Below are 21,411 nucleotides of genomic sequence, written 5' to 3'. Positions count from 1 at the left end.
AGGATATTGTGCAGGATGGGTAAGTACAGTCAGAACCTGACAAAATTCTAGGTTTAGGAGATAGATCTTAGAGTTCAATGAGACCAAAAATGCTAGTTTGCACAAAAGAATACTAAAGAGAGGAGAGCAACATAAAGAGAACATTTTGAGTTTTCCTTGGTTATTCAGTAGAGTACCAATCATCATATGCATTCAAGGGTGCTACCAGGAGCAGGGAAAGAGCCATTTGGCAGGATTAATGCAAATAGTACCACAGGACCAGGTTGGTATCTATTCATACCAGGAACATCCTATAATAAACTGGAAAACCCTGCAAAACACTGCTCATTGGGTAGAATACTGAGAAGAGAATTACTTCTAGACTATAACACTACCCTTGTTCTACCAAACAAATCTCAAAACCAAGATCTGAAAGGATAAAATTGTTTCCAAGTAACTTAAATGTGTTCACCAAAACCTATCCAAAATGACACAGATATAGAATTATCAGATAAGGACACTAAGACAACTATTATAATTGGTTTAGATATGTTCAGAAAGTTAAGCAGACATACAAGATGTTAAAGAAAAAAGACAAGCTTTAAGGGATGAAAATTTAAATGTGTGACATGAAGCATGCATTGGATGCAATAATGACAGAATAGACATTGTAGAAGAGTACATGAGTGAGCTTGAAAAGATAACAGCAGAAACTATCCAAAATAAAAGAGGGGGAAAAGAATTTTAAGAATGAAAACAATGTCAGTTAACTTTGGCATAACTTCAGATGGTTTAATGCACATGTTATTGCACTACTTGAAGGAAAGGAAGAACCAAAAATTTTGAAGAAATAGTAAGTGAAAATTTCCAACTCTGAGGAAAACTATGAATCTCCAGATCCAAGAAATCAGAATCCTAAACACAAGAATTATGAAGAGGGGTCAGCGCTGTGGTATGGCGGGTAAGGCTGCCGCCTGCAGTGCTGGCATCCCATATGGATGTTGGTTCTAGTCCTAGCTGCTCCACTTCCTAGCCAGCTCTATGCTATGGCCTGGAGTGCTTGGGCCTCTGCACCCATGTGGGAGACCTGGAAGAGCCTGGCTCCTGGCTTCAGATTGGCCTAGCTCCAGCCATTGCAGCCATTTGCAGAGTAAAGCAGCAGCTGGTTTACTGCTCCCTCTCTCTCTGCCTGTGCCTCTGCCTATCTGTAACTCTGACTTTCAAATAAATGTTTTTTTTTTTAAATAAAAGGGCTCCAGTGCCATGGCGCAGTGGGTTAATCCTCTGTCTGTGGTGCCGGCATCCCATATGGGCGCCAGTTCTAGTCCCAGTTGCTCCTCTTCCAATCCAGTTCTTTGCTGTGGCTTGGGAAAGCAGTAGAAGATGGCTCAAATCCTTGGGCCCCTGCACCAACATGAGAGACCAGGAAGAAGCACCTGGCTCCTGGCTTTGGATCAGTGCAGCTGTGGCCATTGCAGCCACGTGAGGAGTGAACCACCTGATGGAAGACCTCTCTCTCTGTCTCTCCCTCCCACTGTTTGTAACTCTAGCTCTCAAATAAATAAATAAAAATCTTTAAAGAAATAAATAAAAGAATCATGAAGAAAATCACACCAATGCACAAAATATTCAAATTACTCCAAATAATAAAGAGAAAATGAGAAGACATAATAATTCATGAAAGGTGAGGACACCAGCAGATTTCTTGTCGGAAAAGGCAAGAGCAACATCTTTAAAACACTGAACGAGAAAAAAAGTTCCATATCTAGTGGAATATTTAAAAACATGGGTAAAATAAGACTTTTCCACACAAACTTAGGAAAAAAGACACAGTATCAGGAATGGGAGAAGTGATAATTCTCCAGATTCTACAGATATAAGAAAATTGTAAGGGAAATATTGTGATTAATTTTGTGTCAGATCTGACCACATCAATGAACAGACACAGGAAGAAAGAGGTAACTTGAGTAGCTGTTTTTTCTCTGAATGTCAAGAAGACAAGGACATTTGCTCTCACTGCTTCTGTTTGACATTGTACTAGAGATTATAGCCCATATAATAAGCTAAAAAAAAATTGAAAAGCTCCAGATCAAAAAGGAAGAAGCTAATATGTCTTCATTTGTAGGCAGTGTGATCACTCATATAGAAAATCTGATGAAATCTTTTTAAAAATTAGTAATACATGATTCTAGCCAGCACTTTGGCATAGCAGCTAAAGCTTCTGCCTGCAGTGCCAGCATCCCATATGGGTGCCAGTTCGAGACCCGGCTTCTCCACTTCTGATCCTGCTCTCTGCTATAGCCTGGGAAAGCAGTAGAAGATGGCCCGAGTCCCTGGGCCCCTGCACCTGCGTGGGAGACCTGGAAGAAGGTCCTGGCTCCTGGCTTCGGATCAGCACAGCTCCGGCCATTGCGGCCATTTGGGGAGTGAACCACTGGATGGAAGACCTCTGCCTCTCCTTCTCTTTGTAACTCTGCCTTTCAAATAAATAATAAATCTTTAAAAAAAAAGTAATACATGATTTTAATAAGATTGTTGGATACAAGATCATTATACAAATAGCAGTTGTATATACTATATACTAACAACAATAGAAATTGAAATTAAAATATGCTGTTTATAATCGCATCAAAGAAGATAGAATACTTTGGGATATATCTGATAGAAGAACATGAAAGACCTGTTTGCATAAAATCACAAAGTGCTGCTGTTGGAATACTCAATGTAATTAAGCTATCGCTTCTCTTTAAATTAATCTGTAATGTAACACAATTTCAATCAAAATTTTAGCAGACATAAATTAATGAAGTTTGGGCCAGCATTGTGGTGTAGCAGGTAAAGCCACAGCCTGAAACACCAGCATCCGATAAGCGCCCATTCGTATCCCAGCTGCTCCACTTCCAATCCAGCTCTCTGCTCATGGCCTGGGAAAAGCAACAGCAGATTACTCTCAAGTGTTTGGGCTTCTGCCACTTATGTGGGAGACTTGGATGAAATTCCCAGCTCCTGGCTTCATCCTGGTCCAGTCCTGGCTGTTGCAGCCATTTGGGGGATGAACCAGCGGATAGAAGATCTCTCTCCCTATCTCTGTAACTCAGATTTCAGATAAATAAATAAGAAACATCTTCATAAAAATAACAGGTTTATTTTAAAATTCATGTGGAATGTGAAGGATTTAGATAAGATAAAATAACTAAAAAGAGAAATGTGATGGGTATGTTTAATACATAGATTATGGTGATGATTTCATTAATATATGCGTGTGTCAACACCAAATTATATACTTTTTAAATTTTTTTAAAAGATTTATTTACTTGAAATAGTTACACAGAGAGAGAAGGAGAAGCAGAGAGAGAGAGGTCTTCCATCTGCTGGCTCACTCCCCAGATGGCTGCCATGGCAGGAGCTGTGCCAGTCCAAAGCTAGGAGCCAGAAGCTTCTTGTGGGTCTCCCAGGTGGGTGCAGGGGCCCAAGGGCTTGGGCCATCTTCCACTACTTTCCTAGTCCATAGCAGAGAGCTGGATCAGAAGTGGAGCAGCCGGGTCCTGAACCAGCGCCCATGTGGGATGCTGGCACTGCAGGTGGTGGCTTTACCCACTGTACAACAGCACTGGCCCCCCAAATTAGATACTTTAAATATGTGTGGTTTATTATAGTTTACCTCCATAGAGCTGTAATTTTTTTAAGGAAGAGGAAAATAAGAGTCAATTTCTGATTTAATTAATGTACTATACTATGTACATGTCACTTTTTTTTTTTTTTTTTTTTTTTGGACAGGCAGAGTGGACAGTGAGAGAGAGACAGAGAGAAAGGTCTTCCTTTGCCGTTGGTTCACCCTCCAATGGCCGTACCGCGCTGATCCGATGGCAGGAGCCAGGTGCTTATCCTGGTCTCCCATGGGGTGCAGGGCCCAAGCACCTGGGCCATCCTCCACTGCACTCCCTGGTCACAGCAGAGAGCTGTCCTGGAAGAGGGGCAACCGGGACAGAATCCGGAGCCCCGACCGGGTCTAGAACCCGGTGTGCTGGTGCCGCAAGGCGGAGGATTAGCCTATTGAGCCACAGCGCCGGCCTAACATGTCACTTTTAAATAAAAACATAGTAAATAATGAGTCAGCAATGTTTATAAAATAACACAGCGCATACTTCAAAAAGAATGAAGTAAAATACCAAATATTTGTTGACTGAGCTGTAGTAACCATATTGTTGACTGAACTTATAGGAGAAAATTGCTTCAATTTCTTAGTTAATTATCTATTTCTTAAAACTGTTGAGTCAGAGTCAGGTCTTCACTATTTTTTTAAAAAAAAGATTTATTTATTTATTTGAAAGGCAGCATTACAGACAGGGAGACACACTGAAAGAGAGATAGACCTTCCATCTGCTGGTTCACCCCCCCCAAATGGCTGCAAAGGCTGGAGCTGATCCTATCAAAAGCCAGGAGCCAGGAGCTTTTTCTGGGTCTCCCACATGGGTGTAGGGGCCCAAGCACTTGGGCCATCTTCCACTGCTTTCCCAGGCCATAGCAGAGAGCTGGATGGGAAGTGGAGCAGCTGGGTCTTGAGCAGGGTGTCCATATTGGATGCCTGCACTGCAGGTGGTGTCTTTACATAACACGCCACAGTGCCGGCCCCCTTCACTTTTCAGTTGCTGCTATAATTGGGATTTAATACTTTGTTAGATAGGTTGTTTGCAAATATTTTCTCCCATTCTGTTGGATGTCTTTTCATGCTATTGAGCATTTCCTTTGCTGTACAGAAGCTTCTGAGTTTGATGTAGTCCCATGTGTTTAGTTTCACTTTTGTTGCCTGTGCTTTGGGGGTTCTATCCAAGAAATCATCCCCTACACCAGTGTCTTGGAGTGTTTCCCCTACATTTTCTTTCAGCAGCTGCATAGCCTCAGGTTTTAAATTTAGGTCTTTGATCCATTTTGATTGATTTTTATATATGGTGAAAGGTATGGATCCAATTTCATTCTTCCACATGTATACACCCAGTTTTACCAGCATCATTTGTTGAAGAGTTTATCATTACTCCACTGTATGGTCTGAGCACTTTTATCAAAAATCAGTTGGATGTATATGTGTGGATTAATTTTGGGCTCTCTATTCTGTTCTATTTGTCTATGTATTGGTTTTTATGTCAGCACCATGCTGTTTTAATTACTATAGCTTTGTATTATGCTTTGAAATCAGGTATTGTGATGCCTCCAGTTTAGTTTTTCTTGCTCAGGATTTCTTTAGCTGTTATGGGTCTTTTGTGATTCCGTATGAATTTTAGGATTTTTTTTCTGACTCTGTAAAGAATGCCATTGGTATTTTGATAGGAATTGCATTGAATTTGTAAAATGATTCAGGTAGTGCAGACATTTTAATGATGTTGAATCTTCCGATTGATGAGCAAGGAATATCCTTCTACTTTTTTGTGTCTGATTTCTTTCATCAATAGTTGATAGTTTTCATTGTAGAGATCTTTCACTTCTTTGGTTTAATTTATTCTAAAAAGTTGATTTTTCTTGTGGCTATTGTGAATGGGATTTCTTTCTCTGAGTTCATTGTTTGCATACAAAAAAGAGTAGCATACAAAACTACTGTAACCTACAAATTTACTGAATTGTTTTATCAATTCTAATAGCTTTTTGGTGGAGTGTTTAGGTTTTTCCGTGTACAACATCATGTCATCTGTAGATGTGGTTAATTTGACTTCCTCTTTTCCAGTTTTGATGCCCTTTCTTTCTCCTCTCTAATTGCTCTTGCTAAAACTTCCAGTACTATATTGAATAAGCATGGTGAAAGTGGGCATCCTTGTCTCATTCCAGATCTGAGGGGAAATGGTTTCAGTTTCAGTTGGCTTATGATATATAGCCTTCATAATTTTGAGGAATGTTCCTTCTATACCTAATTTGTGGAGGGTTTCATAAATAAAGTATTTCTCAGATTAAGCAAAAACAGAATTCATCACTAGCAGACCAGCCTTATAAGAAATTCTGAAGGGTGTCCTGCATTAGAAGTAAACATCGTGAAAACACATGATACCACCAAATTTACTAACAGAGCAGGTAGAATTATTATCGAATCAACAAAATGACAGGTCTTAGTTCTTATCTAGCAATACTAACCTTGAATGTAAATAGATTAAATTGATCAACCAAAAAATTTTTAAAAAATTTGTTTGTTTTAGAGGCATAGTTACAGACAGGGAGAGACAAAGGGAGAGGTGTTCCACCCACTGTATCACTCCCCAAATGGCTGCAACAGCCCAGGGTGGGCTAATCCAAAACCAGGAGCTAGAAGTTTCTTCTGCGTCTCCCATGTGGGTACAGGGGCCCAAACACTTGGGCCAACTTCCACTGCTTTCCCAGGCCATTAGCAGGGATCTGAATCAGAAGTGTAACAGGTAGGACTCAAAGGCTATTAAGTTTTTTCTAATTGTTGAGATGATCATCTGATTTTTGTCATTCATTCTGTCAGTGTGTATCAGATTGATTTTTCCTTACAACCTGGGATAGTTAGCTGTATGAGCTTTTTCAGGTGTTGAGTGGTTTGCTGGTATTTTGGTGAGTGTTTTGTATCTTTGCCCATTAGGGAGATTGCCCTGTGGTTTTCGGGCAGTGTCTTTGTTAGCTGTTTATATAAAGGTAATGTTGGCATAGTAAAATGATTTCGGAAGTGTCTCCTCCCCTTCGAGTTTTGGAAGCATTTGGAAAGAATGGGTAGGATCCCCCAATGAAGTTGTCTGCTTCTGGACTTTTCTTTCTTGGACATTTTCAATTACTGATTTAAATATTAGCTCTGGGTCTGTTCAGACTTTCTGAACATGATTCAGTCTGGGCGGATTTTCTATTTCTAGGAATTTATCCATCTCTTCTAGGTATTTGGTTTGTAAGTGAATGCTGATAGAGTCTTCCCCACTTCTCACAGGGTGAACTCAGGTGACTGTAGACTATAGCTCCAGCAGTCTCAGTCCCAGAGCTGCAGGACCTGGAGGGTGCTTTATACACATCCCACAGATTGATTATAGGTTATGCTGGGGATTCCCCACTGGCAAGTGCAAGGCTGGATCATGGGATGCAGATAGGGCCTTCCTCAGGCCCCATGGATGAACATGGGTGTCCCTGGGACTTACAGAACAAACCCAGAACTGCAGTATGCAGTGGGGTCCTTACCCAGGTCCCTTGAGGTGGACTCAGATAACTCTGTGGAATATAGCTCCATCAGTCACAGTCCCAGAGCTGTAGGACTTGGTGGGTATCTTACCCAGATCCCAAATGGCCACTGTAGGTTGTACTAGGGATTGTGCAGTTGCAGGCCTGGAGCAGTGAAACACAGGTGGGGCCTCCCCAGGCTCTCGCGTGGGGCAGGGGGGTGGGGAGAAACAGGTATCCCTAGGACTTATAGAACCAACAGACACAGTTCTATGGCAGCAAGTGCAGTGGGGTCCTTACCCAGGTCTCACAGGGTAAGTGCAGTTTATGCCAAGAATCATATACTGACAGCCACCAGCTTGAAGTAGAGGAATGCATACAGGGCTCTGCGGCCCTGCAGGTCCCACAGTGAGTGCTGGTTACCCCAGGGATTGTAGCACCAATAGCCACAGTGCCAGAGCTGCAGACAACAGAATGGATTGCTCCCAGTTCCCACAGGGCATGCAGGGCCGATACTAGGGCTTGTACCCTGGCCACCCAGCACCCTTTGCTAAGAGATACAAAAAGGATTTCCATAGGTCTGGTCCTCAGAGCTGCCCCAAGGAGCAGAGGGGGACATCCCCAGAACACAGAGTAAGAGTGGCTCTGGAGCTTGCTTGTGCCCAGCAATCTCGCAGGTTGAGAAGGCCATGGTCTCTTCCTTGGGAAGCACCCTAGCTCCGCTCTGGGGCTTCTGGTAGCAGTGGGGCTGCTTTTTGTCCCTAAGACAGAATGGAGTTTAACTGTGGCTGTACAGCAGCAGCTTGGGTCTGGTGCTTTGAGCAGAGAGAAGCAATGTGGGTTCCTTTTTTGGAAACAGCAATTGCTCCCACCCGAGTCTGCTTTCTGTGTGACTGAATTTAAAGTCAGTGAGGATTGTGGAATACTGTTGTTAGCGCTGCTGCTCTGTGGCAATGTTGGGGACGGGGAGCTTTCTGTGTACCACATAGAATCCCCCATAGCTAGAGAGCTGTGCTCATCCCTTGTTCCTTCCCAAAATAACTTCTTTTTCAACCATTTCTTTCAATGATTTTTCTGGACCTTTCTCTCTCCCTCCTCCTAGGATTCCCATAAAGCCTATGTCAGTCTTTTTGATGGTGTCCATAAATCTCTTAACTGTCTTCATCCTTTTCACTCTATTTTTCTCTTTGCTCCTTTGATTGGATAATTTCAAATGACTTGTGTTTTAACTTTCTGATTTCTTCTTGATTTACAGTCCTATTGAACTTCTCTGTTGAATTTTTTTAGTTCACTTATTGTATTTTTCAAATTCTGGATTTCTGTTTGCTGCTGCTTAAGTTTTTCTATTCCTTTATCAAAATTCTCCCTTTGCTCATTCATTGTCCTCAGCTCACTAAGCTACTTTATGATGGTTATTTTGTATACTCTGTCAGATATTTCATTTATTTGTGTCTCAGAATTGGTTCATGGAGTTCTGCCTGTTCCTTTGCTTAAATTGTGTTTTCCTGTTTCTTCCTTTTTCTTGCCTCTTTGTGTTGGTATCTATACAGTAGAAATAAGCACTACTGCCTCCTTCCCCTGCCTCAGTCTTTCTAGATTGGCCACATGCAGGATAACACCCTCTTCAGTCAACTTGCCCTGAGATCAAACCTTCATGCTAGCTCAAGACATCACTTTGTTCTTAGCAGCCTCCAGGCAATTAGAAACTGTCAAGTTCCATCAGTGGCCCAAGACAGGGATGGCAGGAGTCAGTCCCTCAGGGAACTCCCAGAGCAGTTGGTACTCTGGGGACATAGTCCAGCTCTTTGCCTTTTTAGGGGAAAGCTGGAAAGTAGGGTTTTCCACCTATTCAGACTTTGCTGAGCTGAGGAGAAGAACTGTTAAAAGTTCTTGCCCAGAATTTCAAACCTCCTTTTGGCTCTCTCTAGCTACCAGAAGACCAGCGTATAGTGGGTTCTGTCAGTTTTCTGACACACACAAGATACAAACCAGTCTCATGGGGAGCACCTAAAAAAAATTGAGGTATTAGATGTGTAGTCCAATTCCATCACCAGGTAGTCCAATTCCATCACTCCTGGGTGAAGAACTGGAATGAGGAATGCTTCCTTTGGGAGCTGGAAAATGGGATTTTGGAGACTGCTTGAATGCTGGTTCTAACAGCTGCTTTTTCCCTGTCACTCTTGAGAGACTAGCATATGCCAGGTTCTTTCAGCTCTCAGAAAGGTGAGTTAGGGGCCAGTCCTTTGTGTATGTAGCACGTAGAGAAGTTAGCACTAAATATGCAGCCCAACTCCTTTCTTTGTAGAAGCTGAGAGCTGGGGCGGAGGTGGGGGCGCAGGTCCTTCTGATCATTTGGCACTATGCCAGGGTTGGGGATTTGGCAAGAGAGTACCTCCACTTTTCCTACTGGTTTTAATGCCTCTGGTTTTTCACTCAGGATACAGGAGCTTTTAGCTAATTTCTGGGTTTCTCACAAAGGGAATTGATTGATGTGTTGCTATTATGTTGGTGTGTCTGCGAGGGAAGGGCAGTCTAGGACTCCCTAATCTCCCATCTTGTTGATTTCACTTCAGAAAGAAACTTTAGAATAAAAAAATCTGCTTCCCAATGTAGTCTTATTAACATGATAGATTTGTATTACATAGTTGTGCTATATTATTCTGAAGTAATTATATAGAAACTTTCTTTTAAAATTTTTCAGTTTTGTTCTTAGTAAGGAACTCAAAGCAATCTAGTTATGGAAATAAAAGTAAATGAAGTACAAAAGAACACTATGATAAATTGTTAACTGCTTTAACAAAAATGCAACTTTTTTCCTTTTCAAGTACAAAACAGACTATGTCAGATATGTTCATATGGTTACTGCTGCTGATTGTTTAATTTATCTCTAGTTACTAACAGGTTTCCTTCCAAATCTTTACAGATTTAGAAATGGATGGACTTTTATTTTAACTAATTTTATAACCTGCAATGGGGATACAGATTTCTCCTAGTTTGAAGGACCATAGTTCATCATCCAAATGGAGACATGTTGGAGAATAGAAAAGATGCTTTAAGTATTAAGTTGGGAAAACATGTAAATTGGTACCCTTCCAGGCAAATTAAGGTCTTAGGATTATATTACAGCAAAATATATAAAGCCATCCTATATTCAGCAGGGGGTAGATTTTTTTTTTTTCACTAGTACATGGCATTTTATTATTACATTCATTACATTTGTAATTTATTTTGTAGGCAGACTTGAAGCTCAGAACAGCTTTTGGAAGGTGACATTCTACCATGTGACCCTATTTACTTTCTAGCCGTCTCTCACTGTACGCATCTCTTGTTCCTTCCCAAAATAACTTCTTTTTGGGAGGCCAATCTCAGTCACTAATATCACACACATATCCTGTGGTTTCCCAGTTCCATGTCATTTTTTATGTTATTACCGAGTTTGGAATGTCCTTGCCATATCTTCTTGAAATTTCAAACACATGGTTTTTTGTTTTATTTGAGAGACAGACAGAAGCAGACAGAGTTCCCATCTGCTGTTCCACTTCCAAATGCCTGTAATGGTCGTGCTGGGAGTCAGAGCTCAATCCAGATCTCATACGAGGTGGCAGGGACCCAACTACTTGTGCCATCCCTTGTTGCCTCCCAGGGTCTGAATTAGTAGGGAGATGGAGCGTTGTTAGGAAAGAAGTGACATCAGAATGTAGCCGTGAAGGATGAATGGAAAGGAGGTGAATGTAGTATGTTTCAGGGAGAGAGACCATGTGCCAGCTGCAGAGTCCCCTCTGCTAAAAAGTCTGTGCCTACACTCCACTCTCAAATGAATACATCATAGGAATTAATACGTTGAACCTCTAATGAGCACTTCCTTTACCATTTAAATTTGTCTTAAACTGTAAGGTTATGTTGTTTCTACTAAATTAAAAATTTCCTAAGGATGGGGAGTATATCTTAATTTTCTCATCTTTACTTTAGTCATTGCTTTGCCATAGTAATCACCTAATGTTTGTCAGTTGAATTGAAAAACTGGCTTGAATGGGGCAGAGTCAAGATAACTGCTGAGTGTGTGAGAAATAGGGCTATATTCTAGTTGTTATAGCTGCTTATTCAAAATAATAACAGCAACTAACATTTAGCATTTTGTGTGGACCAGGCACTGTGCTAAGTGTTTTCTACTTATTTAATATTCATTGTTTTATTATTTACATTTTACATATGGAGAATCTAAGGTTTTGAAAGGTTGAGTAGTTCATATAACTAGCAAGTGGGAGAGTCAAGGTTTCGAGCAGAGTCTGCCTACCTCCAGAGACCAACCTGGAGTTCATTCTGTTGCTTTTGTGAGGGATGTCAGCTAATCCATTTCCTCAGACATCAGAATCATGGTTGGGCATAAATCAAAATGTTTCATATTTTAAAGAAAAAAGGCATGAAGAGAAAATCTAGTCATGGTAATAGCAATGGTAACAGAGAACATTTATTGAGCTCTTGTTATGTGCCAAGTACTGTTTTAAGATCTCTGTTTACATTTATTACCTCATTTAATCCATACATCTATTCTAAGAAGCAGACTCTTATTTCCATTTTACAAAGGAAGAAACTGAGGCATAGAGACATTAAGTAACTTGCACAAAGTCATGTATCTTGGTAAGTAGCAGAACTGGATTTCCAGCTCACGTGATTTGGCTCTAGAGTTAGTGGTCTTAACCACTGGACTAAGTTGCTTCTCAGTGTTTTCTTTACACAGAGTAATAGGATTCCCTTATTAATTTTTATTGTACAGTCACTTCTGTTAGCAGACTTTAAGAATTTAACAGGTTTGAAATGAATTAAACAACCTTTAACACTGGTAGCTGTGTGATTAGTCAGGAAAAAGAAGACATGAACACATAACTCTCCCTTTTTTCCCACCTGGTCCCAAATGCGTCCTCTGTTAGTGCTTATAGCTTATAACAGAAGATTTGCTATTAATGGTTCCTCATGCTGCAAGATCCTGTTGTATATATCTTTGATTCCTTCCCATTTGTAAGAGGAAGACTTGGAATCCAGGTATGATCCCACTGGTCTGCCAATTACAGCCTACTTGTTCCTTAAGACATTTATTGAGTGCTTGAAAGGTACCAGACACTGGGCATAGTGCTAGCCAAGAACAAAGGTTAGGCGGTGCCCATGGTTTAGAATTTTATGATCATTCTCACCCTTGTTCACCAGTTAAAGAGAATAACAAAGTTTTTAAAACTGTAACCCAAAAAGAGACAGGCATGTTTTATCTTCCATTGGCGTTGTCTTCTAAGACCTAAGCAGAGCAGAACCTAATGACATCAGTGAAAGTATTTCATTTAGGAAGACAAATATAATAAACTAGAGTGTTCTATTTGCAAAATCTTCTTGCTAGCACAAAGATTTCTTTTGATTCGTGAACATGTTCGTAATCTAAGTTTTCAACATTATAGTGACAATGATTCTTTGTCTCTTTTTTCATTCTCGCTTTCTCTTTTTAAAAGGAAAAACACCATCTGTACAAACAATGCTTGGCCTATACCAAATGCTCTATAAATGTTAATTTTATTATTGTTGTAAATCCTAAGAAGCAGTAGCTACATTGACTTTAGCAGCTCCTGTAGTATTGTTTTTTAAATACTCTGAAGTTTAATCCAATAGTAAGCCAGGATTTTCTTTGCAAATAAATTTAACTCCAGTTGGGGCCGGTGCTGCAGCCCACTAGACTAATCTTCCACCTGCTGCGCTGGTACACCGGGTTCTAGTCCCGGTTGGGGTGCCGGTTCTGTCCTGGTTGCTCCTCTTCCAGTCCAGCTCTCTGCTGTGGCCTGGGAGGGCAATGGAGGATGGCACAAGTGCTTGGGCCCTGCACCCACATGGGAGACCAGGAGGAAGCACCTGGCTCCTGGCTTCAGATTGGCGCAGCACGCTGGCCTTAGTGGCCATTTGGGGGGTGGACCAAAGGAAGGAAGACCTTTCTCTCTCTGTCTCTCTCTCTCACTGTCTAACTCTGCCTGTCAAAAAAAAAAAAAAATTAACTCCAGTTGGAAATAGAAGTATGTAGTCTCAGAAAGATGGAAATGCTGACATGCCTTAATTCCTCAGTATGTAATTATTTTGAAGGCACATGCTGTTATAAGTAATGAGATGGTTCTTACCCTGGCAGTTAACGTGTGGAGGGTAGAACAGGTCTAGGAAGACAGAGGAGAGAAGCAAGACTTTGAGAGAAAGCAGTCTCTCAGGAGTTCTGCTCTTGTTGTTCAAGGAACTCTCAAGTCCAGGTTTATCCAAAGAGAAACCTACAACTTTCAGTCATTATTGTCATACTCTGTACAACTGGGTGATGAAGCAGGAGCTATCATGCCAGATGGGCCTGTTTTCTTTTCCTCTCTTTTTTTTTTCCCTTTCCCCTTATAAAATATCGCCATCACTTCTTTGGTTCTGTGATAACCTGTTTAACCTGTTGTGGAAAGAACAAGTCTCCCCCTCCAGTGTCTTTCCGGGGCTGTGTTGATCTCGCCCTTCAGGCCTCGCATTTAGAGAAACTGAAGTGGAAAAGAGGCCATTTCATCTCTGAAGGAAGGGAAAAGGGAATTGTCTTAAGTACTATCCGTTACTCTTCTGCAAAGTGCCTTCCCTCCCTACATCATTCAGGATGGCAGGCATGTTTCTTTCTGGCGCTAGACATGTTTCTTTGCTAGGGATAGCTGCCATATCATGTGGTTCCAGATAGTTCAGCCGCAGGCCCCGTGTTAGTTGATTAGGGTGCTCTGAGGAGGATCCCTAAAGCAGAAATTTCAGGAAAGGATTGGTTTGGGATGGTAGTGAAGAGCAAATCAGACTAAAGGAAGGGGGCCCCTGAGAGTCTGCATGCCTTCTTAGGCCTTAACATTTATGAAAAACCAACATATTTTTATCTAAATATCTTGCTTTTGTGTTTGGTGTAATTATTAGAATTACTGATGTTCCATTTCTTTGGATTCTGGTAGCTTGGTTCAAAATCTTGCTCTGTCACTGACTATTAATCTCTCTTTCTGAACTTTCATTTTTATGTCTGTTGTGAAGATTAAATGGGTCAATATATTATAAAATGTGTAGCAGAGGACCTGCCACATGGTGGGCTTTACATAAATCTTTACATTCATTCCTCCATCCCTTTTGAGTTCATTAACTATGGAACACCTGAAAAATGAATCAAGAAAACTTGAAAATTAGTGTAGTTCTTGAGACATGAGTGAATACTTTATGTCTAGTCAGTTATTTGATTTTGCAGGATAATTATGAGATTGAATTTAGTAGCCCATAGGTGCTATTACTAATGAGTAGAGCAGGTCCAGGTGCTTTGCATTTTGAGGTATACTTAGGGATAGATAGTTTTCTTTTAAAGCAGCACAAAGTGCTCAGGGCAAGTGGTCATTTAGTCCAAAGATTCCTAAAGTAGTGGGAGCCAAGAATGCCCTCTGGAGCGTGGTAAGCCTACATTCTCAAATCCTGCCCTCTGAGTTTCGGATTAAACAGATTGGGTTAAATCCTGGTGAATAGCATGTAAACAAATCTAATGCAGCATTTGGCTGTTCTCATTATGCCTTTTACAGAACAGGAAACTAAGACCCAGCTCATACAGTGTTTGACCAAGACTTCATGTGAATGAAGCTTATTAACAATTGTGTCTTTTTTGGCTATTTGTATATTATTTCAGCAATATCTGGTATGTGGGAGCTGTTATGTGAGAACTAAATCTGTCCTGTACTCAGCTCCAAATATGTAATGAGAGAGCAAAGATAAAACCACAAAGTGATGTTTTAGAAAAGCTAGCAAGGAATTAGAAGCAAGAATTCAATTCCCACCTCTGCCATCTATTAGTCTGTTACCTGAGCAAATCAATAAATCTGAGATTCAGTTGTGTCACTTGGAGAGATGGAGTAATACTAGCCTTCCTCACCTGACAGCGGGAATGCATTTGTGTTTGCGTGTGTGCATATGTACACATGTGCAGCCACACTCTAGTTCTTGGAAATGGGGTAAAGAATTAGGTAAAAGACAAAAAAGGTAGTTGGGTAATCAACATTTTAATGTGCCTAGGCTATGGATCTTACTAAGATAGGTTCTTACCTTAAAGACTGCTACAGGAGACAAACAATAGGAAAAGTTATAAAATACTACTTTAGAAATAACAAAAGTACTTGGAGAGTCACGAAGGCTCCTTAGCCTGGCTCTAGAAACCAAAATAGTTATAAGCCAACAATTAGGTATTGTTTTGCTTTAATGTAGATAGTTATTATTATTTAGACAATTGGCATCTGAAATACATAATAAGTATTTTATCATTTTACTTAAAACCAGAATTTCTGGATTTTCCAATTAGTCTTTAAAGTTTCCCAATACGGACATGAACTAACCTCTCTTTGTATCAAAAGATGAAATGTGAGGGGCCGGTGCTGTGGTGCAGTGGGTTAAGGCCCTGGCCTGAAGTGCCAGCATCCTATGTGGGCACCAGTTCTAGTCCCGGCTGCTCCTCTTCCCATCTGGCTCTCTGCTATGGCCTGAGATAGCAGTGGAGGATGACCCAAGTCCTTGGGCTCCTGCACCCATGTGAGAGACCTGGAGGAAGCTCCTGGCTCTTGGCTTCAGATCGGCACAGCTCCAGTGTTGCAGCCATCTGGGGAGTGAACCAACAGATGGAAGACCTCTCTCTTTGTCTCTACTTCTCTCTGTAACTCTGTCTTAAAAAAAAAAATAACTGTCATAATAGAGCAACATTTTCACAGGGAATTTATAAGGTGCTGGTACATAAAATGTAATATCTGTATGATGTCTACAGGAAACATTTAAAATTCTCCTCAAGCAACTTAAGTTCTAAAGATTAAACAAATATTTTATGTCAATAAAAAATTAAAATACTACAAGCTTTCCATGAATTCAAAACTGATTTGTACTTACATAAAGATGTACAAGCCTTGTCAAACTAAATGATTTATTTTAGTGAATATACTTCTTTGACATAACATTTTCTAGATTATCCTGTAAGTACAAACTGGGCTTTATTGTAACTTATAAATGCTTCCAATTAAACTGTAATACTGGGGCATAAATGTCAGTTGTGTTTGCCTAGCTATTTATGTGTTACACAAAATCTGTGACACTTAATTTATACTTTTTAAAAAAAGATTTATTTATTTATTTCAGAGTTATAGCAAGAGGGAGAGACAGAGAAAGAGATCTTCCATCTGCTGATTTACCCAGATGGCCACAACAGAGCCAGGAGCCACGAATTTACCCAGGTCTCCTGCATGGATGGCAGGGACCCAAACACTTGCACCATCTTGCTCCGCTTTTCCCAGGCCATTAGCAGGGAGTTAGATTGGAAGTGAAACAGCCGATACATGAACAGGCACCCATATGAGATGCCAGCTCCGCAGATGGCGGTTTTACCCACTATACTACAGTGATGGCCCCTCCATTTAAATATTTAAGTCATCATTGTAGAGAATGTGTTAGAAGTCAACAAAGAGTGATTATTTTTCACTTAAAGTTCTGAAGATGAGTATTCTACTTTTAAAGGAAAATAATTGAAAATTTTGTTTTTGACTAAAATTTTAAAACTAAAATTATGAGGCTAATGCTGTGGCCTAGCAGGTAAAGCCACCATATGTGGTGCCAGCATCCTATATGGGCCATAGTTTGAGTCCCAGCTGCTCCACTTCAAATTCAGCTCCCTGCTGATGTGCCTGGGAAAGCAACAGAGGATGGCCCAAGTGCTTGGACCCGGCACCCGCATGGGAGACCTGGAGGAAGTTCCTGGCTCAAACTGGCCAGCTTCGGCCATTGTGGCCATTTGGAGGGTAAACCAGTGGATTGAGGACCTCTATCTGTAACTCTGCCTTTCAAATAAATAAATATTCAAAAATAAGAAAGCAAAAAAACTAAAATTGTCTTAGAAAACCCTGTTTACCCTGTAAGCTCATATTTCCATGCCAGCATATATATAATTCATTCTTTAAAAATAGTATTTAGGATTTCTAAAATTTTTGCTATATGTAACAATTCTGTGATGAGCATCCTTATATATACAGGTTTCCCTCGGCATCCAGGGGAGGATTGGGTCCAAGACCCAATAGCTACAACCATCTGTACATGTTGCAGTCCCTATATGTAAGATGTGTATCCTTCCGTGTACTTTATATCATCTCTGGGTTATTTATAATACTTAATATAAGGTAAATAATGTATAAATAGTTACACTTGTACTGTTCAGAGAATAAAAAGGGAGAAAGTCTGTACCTGTTCAGCACAAACACAGCTGTCAGTCTAACTACTAGAACAGTTCAGCAGAAAGATTACATTTTTCCCCCAGTATTTTTGATCCACTGGCAGAACCAGTGGAAATGGAGAGCCAACCTTACATGTGTCTTTGTGTACTTATCTATTGGCTAAACTCCCTGGGATAGAACTGCTGGGTCAAAAAAAATTATATGAAATTATCCTACAAATTTATATTCCAGTTTAAAGAATTTTTATTTAAAAGAGTTACATAGAGAGAGGGACAGAGAGAGACATCTTCCATCTACTGGTTCATTCCCCCGATGGCTACAATAGCCAGGGCTGGACCAGGCAGAAGCCAGAAGCTTCTTCCAGGTCCCCCACATGGGTGGTAGGGGCCCGAACACTTGCGCCATCTTCCACTGCTTTTCCAGGTGCATTAGCAGAGAACTGGATTGGACATGGGACAGCTGTGACTCTAACTGGCACGCATATAGGATGCTGGTGTTGCAGATGGCAGCCTAACCTGCTACACCATGACACAGGTCATGTATGCCTTTAACCACCAAGAATTTGAAATTGGACTTAAATAAAGCTTTCAGAAGCACTTAGACATGTCTAAATTATAAAAGACACTCAACACGGGACACACTAATTTGGTTTGCCATGCATATTTTCTTATGATGGACCCAAAAGGAAACAAAATAGGTCCCCTTGGCAAAAGAGATTAGGGTAGTCCTGAAGAAGAAACTTGTCCTGTAGGAATTGGTTTAGAATTGGTTGCAGAAATTTTGTGTAACGTGATTTTATATTTCAAAATATGTACAAATATAAAAATGTTTTGTGTTAGATTTTAAACTTTAAGCAGCTGTATAATTTTAAGCATTTATTTTCCTTTACATTTGATCAGGGCATTTTCCTTTTATCTCTTGCAAATTAGGCCTTTCCTTATATCTCCATGCCTCTGCCTCTACGCCATAGCAACACAGTCCTCTGTGGATCTGATCCAGGTTTAAAGAATGGACTATCCAACACTGAAGTATTGACACAACTGCAGTGATTTTTTTTTTTTTGTTGTTAGACAACTGTAACTTTGATGTGTTCAAAGTGCTGAAATACCTCAAAGGGAATGAAAGGTGTAGCTGGTGTTCATGTTTGTCTTCCTTTGGTTACAAGGTAATTTAAGACTTTGACTTTCTGTTATTTTAATGAACACCCATGTAATATATTTCACAGATTTCAATGGGACAGATGTTACAAGATTTTGGAAAATTTCTTGGGATGTTCCTCCTTGTTTTGTTTTCTTTCACAATTGGACTGACACAACTGTATGATAAAGGCTACACTCCAAAAGAACAGAAGGACTGTGTAGGCATCTTCTGTGAACAGCAAAGCAATGACACCTTCCACTCGTGAGTGTCTTTTAAAATTTCTTCTTCAATTTCATGTTCTATATGAATTAGTACTGCCAGAAATGGAGCTTTCAGATTTCTTTAAGAAATACCTTTCTAATATTTATAAACTTTAATATTTTTAAGTTTACTTTTCATGAATCTGTGACATCTGTACATGCAGAATCTTAAATAGTAAGTGCAAACTGTCGCACTGTCTTCACTACAGTCTTAACAGAGGAACTCCTGGCATTTTGTACACTCCTGCCACTTGGGGCAGGACAGTTCTTTGTCAGGCCTGTATATTGCAAGATGTTCAGTATCTCTGCCATTCGGACATTGAACGTCAGTAACACTCAGTTGATAAAACTGAAAACTCTCTCACATTTTCAGTTTTGCTTAGGAGGGCATTAGAATTGAGAATAATTAGAACTTCGTGAATATTTTTTCTCTAATGTATCAAAGAATTGAACAACCAGTTCAATTTTTTATTTTTAAATAAAATTTTTATTTTTAAATAAAACAATAGAGAAAAGGTGTGAAACTTTCTTCTTATGTTTGTGCCATATTCTTGAGATACTTTGTGTGTCATCTTATTTTTAAAATAAGATGAAATAAATAAGTGTTCATTTAACATATGCCATATGCCAGATGTTATTTTAAATACTGAATGAATTAAGGAACCACATTCCTTGATGGAACTTACATTCCAGTGAGATAATACAGCTAATAAAAAAATACATGAAATACATCTATTAGTGATATGGGCTAACAAGACAAATAAAGCTTGGTCTAGGGGGTATATATAAGAGAGGGTACAGTTTTAGATAGAGGACCAAGGCGTGCCCAGAAGAGATGACATTCAAATAAAGGCCTAATGCTGGTGACGGAGCAAGCTAGGAAGAAGGTATCTGGGGGAACAGCAGTCACAGCTGGCATAGCAAAGCAAAGGCCCAGAAGAGGAGGAACAACTGGCAAGATCCAGGGAAAGCCAGGTGGACGGTGTGTTTGGACTGTGGTGAATCAGAGGGAGAGTGGTAGGTAATGGGATCACGTAGGACTTTGGTAAGCCTCGTCTGGGTGTTGGGCCGTGGAGATTGAGAGTCATCGGAAGAATTTGGGTGGAGGAAGGACAAACACCCAAACTCCATCATATAGGCGGTTAGATTGAGAATATGCAAAAAAAAAAAACAGCAAAAGGTTAAACAGGAATAATTTATCTTCTTCTGAGTCTATGTCCTCATTTAAAGTAAGACATACCTGTGCTGTGGAGATCGGCCTCATTTATTTTATCAAATATTTGAGGATTATGTCTTATATAATTTTGATATGAATTCAACTTTGCTAATTAATTTATCAAACTTCTTTAACAGAAATGTGATTGTCATTACAGATTCATCGGCACTTGCTTTGCTTTGTTCTGGTATATTTTCTCCTTAGCACATGTGGCAATCTTTGTCACAAGGTTTAGTTATGGAGAAGAATTGCAGTCCTTTGTTGGAGCTGTTATTGTTGGCACATACAATGTTGTGGTAGTGATTGTGCTTACCAAGCTGCTGGTGGCCATGCTTCATAAAAGCTTTCAGTTGATAGCAGTAAGTGTTTGTCCTTTTATCTATTTTTAATAGACTCTTATGTGAAGCTACTTTTTAAAGGTTTACTTACTTATTTGAGAAGCAGAGTTAAATCTATCCACTGGTTCACTCCCCAAATTGCTGCAATGGCCAGGCTGAAGTCAGGAGCGTCTTCCATGTGCTTGCGGGTGCCCCAGTACTTGGGCCATCTTCCTCTGCTTTCCCAGGCACATTAGCAGAGACTTCAACCATCGCTCATATGGGATGCTGCCATTTCAGGTGGCAGCTTAACCCACTGTGCCACAATGCTGGCCTCAGTGTTTGTCCCCTTTAAAGTGCTATGTTTCTCTTCAGAGAGCTGTAGATAGGATAACAAAAGATTACGATAGTATCATTTAAAAATTAGAGATTTTTTAAAAAGATTTTATTTCTTTGCGAGGTAAGGTGAAAGGTCTTCTGTCCGCTGGTTCACTCACCAAATGGCCACAACAGCCAGTTGTGTAACAGATCTGAAGCCAGGAGCTTCTCCTGGTTCTCCTATGCTGGTGTAAGGGCCCAAGCAACTGTGCTTTCCCAGGACATAAGCAGAGCTAGATCAGAAGAGGAGCACTCAGGACACAAACCAGCACCCATATGGGATGCTGGTGCCGCAGGCAGAAGCTTAACCTACTTTGCCACAGCACTGGCCCCCTTAAATAGAGATTTTAAAACTATAAACAATATACAATAATCACAAATCTTGGGCCAAATATTTATCTGCAACATGTGCAAATATTTGAATAGCTCTCTTCTGCCTACCCTTGTATGCATGTGTATTCATATTCTCTGTTGCCTTTTCATTTGCCTTTAAAGAATCATGAAGACAAAGAATGGAAGTTTGCTCGAGCTAAGTTGTGGCTTAGCTACTTTGATGACAAGTGTACATTACCCCCACCTTTCAACATCATTCCTTCACCAAAGACTATCTGCTATATGATTAGTAGCCTCAGTAAGTGGATTTGCTCTCACACTTCAAAAGGCAAGGTCAAACGGCAAAACAGTCTAAAGGTAAGAAATTACAAGTTTGAATTGCA

At 40.2% G+C, this 21,411-nt stretch overlaps 1 protein-coding gene across 15 annotated transcripts in view; it reads left to right on the top strand.

Annotated features, from left to right (window-relative positions):
• The window catches only part of TRPC1 (transient receptor potential cation channel subfamily C member 1), an 88,426-nt gene that overhangs the window by 63,984 nt on the left and 3,031 nt on the right, over positions 1 to 21,411 (top strand). For 14 of the 15 annotated variants that reach the window (XR_016232052.1, XM_008266183.5, XM_070071639.2 and 11 more), the window contains 3 exon segments: positions 18,610 to 18,785; positions 20,158 to 20,359; positions 21,191 to 21,385. Coding sequence is in view for 13 of the 15 variants with exons in the window: in XM_008266183.5 (XP_008264405.1) it covers positions 18,610 to 18,785; positions 20,158 to 20,359; positions 21,191 to 21,385 (573 nt within the window). In the remaining 2 variants the exon portion in view is untranslated. 15 annotated transcript variants of the gene reach the window in all.

This window comes from Oryctolagus cuniculus, chromosome 4, assembly GCF_051225735.1.
Source record: "Oryctolagus cuniculus isolate XC-2025 breed Fujian yellow rabbit chromosome 4, ASM5122573v1, whole genome shotgun sequence".
In the NCBI taxonomy this organism is placed as follows: domain Eukaryota; kingdom Metazoa; phylum Chordata; class Mammalia; order Lagomorpha; family Leporidae; genus Oryctolagus; species Oryctolagus cuniculus.
The sequence above is the reverse complement of the archived record's forward strand: the minus strand, read 5'-3'. Positions and strand labels throughout refer to the sequence as shown.